The sequence below is a fragment of the Chionomys nivalis genome, chromosome 7 (assembly GCF_950005125.1).
Source record: "Chionomys nivalis chromosome 7, mChiNiv1.1, whole genome shotgun sequence".
Taxonomy (NCBI): domain Eukaryota; kingdom Metazoa; phylum Chordata; class Mammalia; order Rodentia; family Cricetidae; genus Chionomys; species Chionomys nivalis.
The window spans coordinates 81,624,859-81,634,968 of record NC_080092.1 but is presented as its reverse complement, the minus strand read 5'-3'; the positions used below and the strand labels follow the sequence as shown (position 1 = coordinate 81,634,968).

The following is a 10,110-nucleotide window of genomic DNA, read 5'->3' as shown; positions in this document are numbered from 1 at the left end:
AGACAGAGTCCAAGTCAATAGCTGGTTGGCACTCCAGGAGCCCCTCTGGGGATAGGGCAGGGAACACGTCCGTACATCTTTCCCCACGTCTAAAGACCTTAACCCTAGAGGTGACCAGATGTAAAAACCAAAACAACAAAGCCAAAACTGTGCCATCGACCATTTTAAGACAAAAGCGGAATCTGCGTGGGGAAGAAAGATCTCCCAGGACCCTGGCCATGCCCTTCCCAGCCGGGGACTGTCCCTAAACTGCAGGACTCTGTCCAAGGGACGGAAAGCCATCAATCAGGTGTGTCAGAGAGGTCAGGTAGCACACGTTCCTGGCAGAACCAGCCCAGCGGCTCTGTCAGGCAGTCTGGGGCACTGACGCCCACTTGGGCACCCTTCCGGATCAGTGCACACTCGCCCCACCCCCACCCCGCCAGAGCTTCAGGGAGCTGGAGGACAAATCTAGAAGGCCTAATCTCTGCAGCAAGCTTCAGCTTTTGGAAGAGCCTCCCTCAGAGAAAGATGCTGAGAGTCTCCCACCCCCACCCTGTTATCAGATCCCCCGGGCAGGCCTATCTCCGCAGCCCGTGTTTGCACCAAGGCTGTGGGTGGGACTGGGGGCTGGAAAAGACTGTCCTTGCCTTCCTCAGGACTCCCACCCAGCAAGATTAGGAGAATCTCATTGTTCTCCTCAGACACAGCTGGTCTTCCTGCAGGGGGCAGGGCCCCTGGAAACCTAAGCAGGAACTCCCAACCTGGCAATGCATTGTGTGCGTGGCAGGGCCCGCCATCAGCCATACTAGCCCTTGGATTCCTGACCCTCCTGCCTCTACTCCCCCAATGCTGTCGGGGACTGCAGGTGTGCACGGCAGCCTCAGCCTGTTCTGGTCACTTCTGTAGGTGGTGTTTTCCCCATTTAGTCTCACGGGTTGGGAGTGGGGTAGATTATGACTGTTGTCCCCTCTGGGGAGAAGAGTCGTTCCCACAGCTGAAGACTCAGGCTTAGTCACCAGGCCAATGCAGGTCTCCCCAGCACCAGCTGCTGCCAGAGCGCTTCAGTCAGCAGGATTGAGCTCTTGGAGGTGGCTTAAGGCCAGGAATCACTTTCCATTCTTACCACATCCTCCAACGGGGGACAGAATCAGACCAGCATGAAGACTAGGGCAGCAGAGATGGTCAGAATGGCTCAAGGGCTAGGGTACTCAAAAACCTAAGAGCAGCTAGACCGCCGCAGGTAGATGGAGGAGCAGCTGGTCTCAGAGGCAAGGGCCAGAGAAGGCGAGAAGTCAAAAAAACTAGATCCGGCAACCACAGCTTTAAGGGTTTGTACCGGCCATCCCATAAGTACACACTCTAATTTGTCAGTGTTTGTTTTGTTAACTCAGGGGCATTCTCCCTCCCCCTCCCACTCTCCACGCAAATCCCAATCTCTCCACAGGGCTAGATAAGGCGAGAAGAAACTACCAGATCAAAACAAGAGCCAGAATCATCCAACTTTAATAACTTACAGGCAAATGTTTACAAAAAAAAAAGTAATATGGAGGACACGCAAAGTTTATAAAAAAGGGTTTGGGGACTCTACAAACGTGGGGAGGACTCGTGGCTCTTTCGCAGACACAAAGATTGTGCCCAGAAGAGCAGCTGATGAGCCCCCGCCCCCAAATGTGGGGAGAGGGAACTCGTTCTCCATTCATCCCGAATGCATTCTCTGGGCAACTGTCTGCATACCCTCCCCCTGCAAAAATAAAAATACACATCCAAATAAAATGCTAGGGAAGGACTCAGAGAGCCAGGGTCGAGGTAGAGTCAGCATATACATTTCCGTTACCGGTCTTCCAGCCCCTACCCTCTAGAGGTGAAGGGAAGAGAAGACGCTTCATCTCCCCTCCCCCATGTGGCACCGAAACAGGACCCCACCCCCCCACGCTCCTTCAGTCCTTTGAGGTGGCCAGGTCCGGCACCCATGCTGGCTGAGAGGTCACAGGCCCTGCCTGCCTATCATTTATGTACTGACCCCTAGTAGGTGGGGTAGGGGCAGCCTCGGGTCACCGTCTCTTCTTGCTTGCCCGAGGTGCCTTCTTCCTCTTCAGGATCATCTCATACAGGCGCTCGAGTCCTGGCTGCAGGCCCAGCCCGTCCACAGCGCTGCAGCCCTGCACATGGGTGAGCGTGGCGGCTGCCAGTTCACGGACCGCCAACCTCTTCTCTACCTCAGCCGCACTCAGTGCCCCCGGTTGGTCCTGCTTGTTGGCCAGCACCAGCACCGGTACCCCCTGATTGTCGGAGGCTTTGCTGATTCGGTGCAGCTCCACCTTGGCCTCCTCTAACCTTTCAGTCTCTGCCGAGTCCACCACAAACACCAGTCCATCTGTCCGGCGGGTGTAGGAGCGCCATAGTGGCCGCAGCTTCTCCTGACCCCCAACATCCCACACTTGGAAAGTAATTCCACGGGACCCCCCCAAGGGCACTCGGATCTTCTCAGTGTTGAAGCCCTTGGTGGGGATACTCTGGACAAACTCCTTGAACTTGAGGCGGTAGAGAAGGGAAGTTTTCCCTGCCGAGTCCAGCCCAATGACCACAACATGCAGGGCCTGGAAGTGGGGCAAAAAGGATGAGGCTGTGGGTGCCATGTCAGTCAAGTGGTTCCCCATGGTGAGCTAGGGTGCAGGGTGGACCTGAGAAGGCCTGGAGCTCCAGCAGAGGCCAGGAGGAGGAGGCCTTGAAATGGCAGGTAGCACAAACTGGGTTATCTAAACAAGGAAAAGTCAAGAGAGGAAAGAAAAAGGGTTAGAATAAACACGACTTTACCACTTCTGGACCCTTTCCTAAATCAACATCCCACTATTCTAAAAATCCTTTTTATTAAAACGGACTTTTACGTGTCTCTTTTTTCACACTAAAAATTATGCTGTGCATGTGTAAGCCACAAACAGCTTGAGTGTGGGATTCGGGACAACTTGCTCCTGTATGTGGGTCTCAGGAACTTAACAGGGTCCTCAGGCTTCAGGGCAGGCGCTTTTAACCACTAAACCATCTCACGTGCCTGCCTCCTTATCCTTTAAAAGGAAAAAAGAGGCTACAGGTGTAACACGGACGTTCTCGTGCCCCAGGGGCCCTAGAAGAGGCTCCCAGGCCGGAGATAACCTCAGGTACTAGGATCCTCAAGGGTGCGGGATCTTGCGGGATAGATTCCATGGAAGGTCGTTTTGCTGCAACCTTCTTCCAGCTTGAGGAGTGGAAGCAGACGCTGTGACCTCCATTCCCCAGAAGAGAATCCTCGCAGGAAGGAGGTGGCCGGGTAGTGTGCCCCAAGTAGGAGTCACGATCCGGGTCCGGCTCCCACACGCCCTCCGCAAACCCACACCGCTGACACGCCCTCGGGGGCTGTGACCGCCATCCCCACGATCCTGCGGTTGCCCTGCCTGCTTTCCTCCCGTTGCGGCCACCGCTTTCCCCACACCCCACAAGCCGGCGGCTCTGCACCGCCCGGGCACCTCCTCCCCCTTACCTTCGGTTAGCCGCACTCCCCGCCGGCTCCAACGACTCGACACCAGGACGCCGCGTTTCAGCCACAGCGGACTTTGCAGCGCCGCTGGTCAGGTTGAGCATTAAAAACCCTCTGGTGACGCAGGATGACGCGGACCAATCAGCGTCCCGCAGGCGGAGCATGAAAGGGAGCCAGCGAGCTCTGCAGCCCCATCCCGGGGAGGGACGTTCGCTCTATCCGGAACCTCCTTATTTAATCTTTTTCTACCTTATTCCAGTATTTGGAATAGAGCCTGGAATTCATCAGGGCTGACAGGTGGGAAGGATCGAAGGAACAGGCGTCGCCGCGTCTGACGACAGCGGGGAAAGAAAAGTCTTAACACTAACACCACCCAACCCTTTCCCCGCAGACGGAGCTGCTGGCCCCACCAGCCGACTTCCTCTACCTAACGCTCCAAGAGATGCTGGCAAGTTTTATATCTTTTCTCATTCAGCCGTTTTCTAGCATTCTTCGTCCAGTTTTCCACACGTTTACCTAGAACCCGCATACAGACGATTCACGATTCACAGTACTAAACCTGTTACTGAGACAGGGTCTCATGCAGCCCGTTGGCTTTGAACTTATTTTGTAACAAGGATAACCCTGAACTCCTGAGTATCTTACCTCTGCCTCCCAAGGGTTGGGATTGCAGACACACACCTGAGCACTGGGATTAAAGGCGTGGGCCACCACCGCCCGGCAATATAGGGTCTTTCTATATATCCCAGAACTTACTAGTGTAGACCAGGCTGGCCTCAAACTCAAACGTCCACCTGCCTCTACCTTGGAATGCTGAGATGAAAAACACTGGCCGTCATACCCAACTACTCTGTCGTGTTTACTGTTTTGTTTTTTGAGATGGAATCTCACGATGTCGTCTAGGATGTTCTGGACCCAACCTGTGTGCCTCAGTTTCTCGAGTGCTGCGACCACTGGCCCCATTGCCTCTACTGATTCTCACGATAACATGTTAGGGACTGTTGTGTGTCTCTTACAGGTACAGGTACAGAGCGCTCCAGAGGGTTAAAGGTCTTGTCTACGATCACATGTAGGCAGTATGTGGCGAGGTCTGTCTGAATCTGGTGCCAGGACACACACCACTTGGCTGCCATCTTATCATGGGCCAGCCATAGGGCTAGGCAGCCTTAGTGGGAATTCCTCCACCAAGGCTGCTCAGACCAACCGCAGAGCTCCAAGGGCCTACCTTGTTAAAATAGACTTTAAAAGGCTGGGCACAGTGGCACACACCTAGTGTCAGCTCTCCACACAGAGGTAGGGGAATCTCTTAGTTAGGCCAGCCTGGTCTACACAGTGAGTTCCAGGACAGCCAGCATTACACCGTGAAGCTCGGCCTAAAAAATACAATAAAAATAGACTTTAAAAGACAAAATTCCAAACCAGGCAGTGGTGGCACACAACCTTTAATCCCAGCACTTGGGAAGCAGAGGCCAGTTTATCTTTGAGTTCAAGCCAGTCTGGTCAATAAAGCTAGTTGCAGGAGAGCCAAGGCTACACAGAGAAACCTTGCTTCAAAAAAACCAAAAGGTAAGAAAAAAAAAAAAAAAGACAAAGTTCAACTGGGAATCACCACTACAGTGTATAATTCCAGGCACTCTGGAGGCTGAGGCAGGAGGGTGGTAAATTCAGAACCTCACTAAGCCATATGTGAGTTCAAGCCCAGCATGGGCAACCTTAACCTGAATCTATTTCAAAAATACAGATGGCCCAGGCACACTAGGGCAGTGGTAGAGCATTTGCCTAGCGTGCACAGATGCGGGATTCTAGCCCCAGGACTTCGGTGAGTTAGGAACGAGATGAAACTCTGGTTGACTTCACACTGATCCTCTGCATGAGTTCTAGGTTAGAGTTTGAGGATTACAGAGGTCTCAAAGGTCTTACTCTGTAATGAGTGACAAGTAGTGACAGTTCAGGAAAACCCATAGATTGAGTGTTTACAGATCACCAAACAGGAATCTGTAGGATGTCAGAGGTGGTAAAGAATGTGTCTGCTAGAAGCTCCTCGAAAGTTTTCTAGAGATGCAGGACTTGGGTGGGAGCATCGTCCTTAGCAGCTACAAGTTCTGGCTGCCCTGAAAGGGAGGGGACGTCACAAAGGGCAATGTGACCAAAAGGACAACAGGATTACCCTTATTAAACGCTGCAGTGGAAAGAGGATTAGAAAGGGAGGAGGGGAAGTTGTTGCCAGACGGCCACAGTCCAGCCCTTTCCTGCCGGGCCACCTCCAACCAAGTGCTGATAAGAAACCTTCCACATGTTCACTGACAGCACACCTTGCTACCTCTTTGTCGTCCCCCCCCACACCGCTAAACCAGCCACCTGGCTTGTCTGGCAGTTCAAGAAACCTCCAAATCCCCAAGGGTCTTTAGAAATTAGTCTAGGACCAAGACCTTAGAAAAAAACTTTCTTACCTCCCCCAAATGGAGGTGACAGGACAGATTACAATGGTAGCTGAGACCCGGAGGCAGAGATGAGCATGGTGGAGCCAGGAGAGGAGGACCATGGGATACACCAAGGACCTAGGGGACACCACCCTACATGGTGGCACTGCATGTCAAAGAGCTTAACACAATTATCTTTTTGAAAATTCGTAACTGAATCAAGCACAGTGGTACAGCCCTGAGATTCCAGTAGTGGGAGGCAAGAAGTTCCAAGCAAGCCTAGGCCACTGATGAGTTCCAGGACAGCCAGTGCTAGAGAGCCAAGATTCTTTCAAAACACAGAAAGGTTCACACCTCTAATCTCTGCACCTGAGAGACGGAAGCAGGAGGATTGGTTGTGTAAGGCCATCCTCCGTGATGGAGCAAGGCTGAGATCAACCTGGGCTACAGAAGACCCTGTCTCAAAAACAAACAAAAAACACCAATAACATAACGAGAGGGAGGGAAGAAGGGAGGAAAAATCCACAAAACTCTGAAGCATAAAAGGGCTACATGAGGCCGGGCGGTGGTGGCGCACGCCTTTAATCCCAGCACTCGGGAGGCAGAGGCAGGCGGATATCTGTGAGTTCGAGACCAGCCTGGTCTACAAGAGCTAGTTCCAGGACAGGCTCCAAAGCCACAGAGAAACCCTGTCTCGAAAAACCAAAAAAGGGTCTCTTCGCCTTTCCTTCGCCATCGTGCGCCACCTGCCCGCCTAGGCTTCTCGCCATGTCTTCTCACAAGACTTTCAGAATCAAGCGATTCCTGGCTAAGAAACAAAAGCAAAATCGCCCTATTCCTCAGTGGATTCGGATGAAAACTGGCAACAAAATCAGGTACAACTCCAAGAGAAGACACTGGAGGAGAACGAAGCTGGGTCTGTAAGGAGTCAACAATGAATGGCAAGACAATTTATGATGAATCGTGATCCTTGATGAGTGTTACAAGATGAAGTTCAACATTTTCAACCTGGAGACTTGATCCTCTTTAAGTTGGGAGTGGTTTCTCCAGTAATAAAATGTAGAACCTTTTGAAAAAAAAAAAAAGAAAAACCAAAAAAGGGCTGCATGACTTTTCCAAGGTCATCCACCTCCCCAGGAATCGTGCAAACGATTCTAGCTTTGAAGAAAGGCTCGAATGACCGTGAAACTGAAAATACACTAGCTGTCAGGTGCCCACCATCTTTTTAACGGCCCCCTCCCCAATGGGATTCACACCCAAGATGGAAACTGTCACTTATCTGATAAGAAAATGACACTGACACCCTCACTCCACCCTCTATCTTTCATGTTTGCAGGGAAGGCGTGGATGGACAAATGGATCAGAGGAGGTGAGGCCTGGGAGGGAGACAGGAAGGAAGTTTTTCCATTTTTGATGGGTTGTTTTTGTTGGAGGGTGACGGTATTGCTCAGTGAGACCTTTTAAAGAAGGGGCTTTTCAAACAGTATTTAAGCAATGGGAGTTAGAGAAGTGTCCCAGGCTGTAGGACCAAGGATCTGGGAGCCACCACTTCCTTTTTCGGTATCCCACCTAGACCAAAGTCCAGCTGTTTGGTCAGCACTTTGAACCCTGGAGGGTGGAAGCTTGCTCTTATCTGCAACTACATTGAGCACACACTGTGTGTGGCATCCACTAAGTCAGAAATTCTGCATGGTGTAATGATTAAACACACCGAGGAGAGTCCCTGAACACAGAGGCTCCCCTGCACCTTCAGTGCAGGAGATTACCAGTCTGGGGGCCTTGAGCCTACAGGGTTTCTGTTAGTCACAGCGGACTCAGACTGGAGCTGAAACTCTACATTTCAAAGATCGGGAGTTCAAAATCATCTTTAGCTACAAACTAGGTTTGAGGACAGCCTGGGCTACAAGAAATCCTTCCTAAAATATTGGGGAGGGGCCAGCACCATGGCTTAGCCCACAGGCCTGACAACCTGAGTTTAAATCTCGAACCCACATAAAGAAGGAAGGAGAGAGCAGATTCCACAGCTATCTTCTGGCCTCCACAGACACACTGCTGAACATACACTCACACATCAACACACACATACACAAAACAGAAACTATAAACTAAAGTAAGCAGACCTGGACAGCTCGCTCAGCAGTTACGAGCACCTGATGCTCCTACAAAGGACCATATCTAGTACACAGCACCCACATGGTGACTCAAAGCCATCTGTAACTCCAGCTTCAGAGAATCTGATGCCCTGTTCTGATCTCCTTGAGCACCAGACACACACACGGTGCATACATACATTCAGACAAAACATTCAGATGTATAAAATAAACAGATATTTATTTATTTATTTAGGTTTTTCAAGACAGGGTTTCTCTGTAGCTTTGGAGCCTGTCCTGGAACTCACTCTGTAGACCAGGCTGGCCTCGAACTCACAGACAGAGTTCCACCTGCCTCTGCCTCCCAAGTCCCTATCAACATTTTTAAAAAAGTGAATATGGCCAAGTGGTGGTAACACACACCCAGCACTTGGGAGGCAGAGGCAGGTAGAGCTACAAAGTGAGTTCCTGGACAGCCAGAGCTAAACAGTGAAACTCTTCCTCAAAAAAAAAAAAAAAAAAAAAAAAAAAAGTGTGAATGCAGTCATGCAGTCCCTCAGGTGAGTGGTGTCTTTTTAGACAGGGTCTCACTCTGCAGCCCAGCTGACCTAGAACTTGAGGTCTTTCTGCCTCTGCCCCAAGTATGTGCCCTTGACAGCATCTTAGCTATCTACGTGTTTGAATGAACAGAGGAAGGAAGGGGTCTGCAGGAGCTGCAGAGAGTAGTGAGGCATAGGAGCAGCTATCAGCTAGGAACTTACAGAGATCCATTCCACCATACCTCTGCTTCCTCTGAAGACCCACTTTTCAAATCCCAGTTCTTTATATTTTATAAATAAAATGGAGAAAAAGCCTTGTGTGGATGCCCATGACCAACATAAGCCCAAGCAAGACTGTCTTAATTTTGAGACCAGCCTCACCGTGCACTACGTTGGAATACACACAGTAAGACCCTGTTTCAGAGAGACAGAAAGGGAAAGAGGGAGAAAGAGCAATCACGCACAAATACACACAATGTCTCTCATAATGGGTGCTGGAGTAAGGTGTTGAAAGGGCTATTTTTCCCAAACAGGAGCCTTCATGCCTACACTAATTTTAGCGCCTAGGGCTGAAAATTAGCAGATGCTGCCTTCTGGTGGACAAATTTGTCACTGCTTAATTTTTCTAAAACGTGAAGATAATTTGGGTCCCTTTGATTCCTAAATTAATTTTGACAGTAAAATTTGTACGTATGTTTCGGATTGGGACTAGAAAATGTACTTATTTTTCTTTTTTTGGTGAGAAAAATGTTTAACAGAACCGAGCACACTGATACATGCCTTTAATCCCCAGCACTCGAGAGGCAGAAGCAGAAAGTAAAGGAAGCCCTGTCTTGAAAAAAAAAGAAAAATTAAACTAGCATTATAAAAACACAAATTCCAATTTCTGTATTGTGGAGGGTTGATTTGTAAGGTGACCTCTAACTCAGAGATCCACTTCAATCCACACCCGGCTTGTATGGTTCAGAGGTTTTTAAATTTTCTTTTTGCTTTTTTTTTTTTTTTTTTTTTTTTTGGTTTTTCGAGACAGGGTTTCTCTCTGGCTTTGGAGCCTGTCCTGGAACTAGCTCTGTAGACCAGGCTGGTCTCGAACTCACAGAGTCCACCTGCCTCTGCCTCCCGACTGCGGGGATTAAAGGCATGCGCCACCACCGCCCGGCTTAAATTTTCTGTGCTATTTCAAGTACCTAGTTGTATTCGTTAAAAGCTTTCATTGTTTGAAAATCCAAATAAAGAGGACTCTATCAAAAAATAAATTTAACAATGGTGGCGCACGCCTTTAATCCCAGCACTCGGGAGGCAGAGGCAGAGTTCGAGACCAGCTTGGTCTACAAGAGCTAGTTCCAGGACATGCTCCAAAGCCACAGAGCAACCCTGTCTCGAAAAACAAAAACAAAAACAAAAAAAAAAAAAAATTAAAAAGACAGCCCAAACAAAAGAGACCTTAGCATAAGCTTCATTTAACCCATAACGATTAACTAAGTAGCTGTTGGTAACATTAGACTGAAGATAAAAAGGAGAACACAGGTTCTAACTAGTTAGTTAGTAGATGCTAACTACATCTACGA

General features: G+C 49.7%; 2 protein-coding genes across 2 annotated transcripts; one reads left to right on the top strand and one right to left on the bottom strand.

Moving 5' to 3' along the window:
* Positions 1-1,469: 1,469 nt before the first annotated feature.
* On the bottom strand, positions 1,470-3,705 carry Arl4d (ADP ribosylation factor like GTPase 4D). Its single transcript, XM_057775683.1, has 2 exons — positions 3,497-3,705; positions 1,470-2,738 (listed from the first exon to the last, which is right to left on the bottom strand). Exon 2 carries the CDS (start codon positions 2,637-2,639, stop codon positions 2,034-2,036), a length of 606 nt encoding a protein of 201 aa, XP_057631666.1. The 5' UTR covers positions 2,640-2,738; positions 3,497-3,705; the 3' UTR covers positions 1,470-2,033.
* Positions 3,706-6,632: 2,927 nt separating this feature from the next.
* Positions 6,633-6,952, top strand: LOC130878380 (60S ribosomal protein L39). The gene has a single exon (XM_057776317.1). It carries the CDS (start codon positions 6,682-6,684, stop codon positions 6,835-6,837), a length of 156 nt encoding a protein of 51 aa, XP_057632300.1. The 5' UTR covers positions 6,633-6,681; the 3' UTR covers positions 6,838-6,952.
* Positions 6,953-10,110: the final 3,158 nt, after the last annotated feature.

Coding starts and splice junctions, on each gene's coding strand:
- LOC130878380 (XM_057776317.1), top strand. CDS start 6,682: ATGTCTTCTCACAAGACTTTCAGAATCAAGCGATTCCTGGCTAAGAAA.
- Arl4d (XM_057775683.1), bottom strand. CDS start 2,639: ATGGGGAACCACTTGACTGACATGGCACCCACAGCCTCATCCTTTTTG.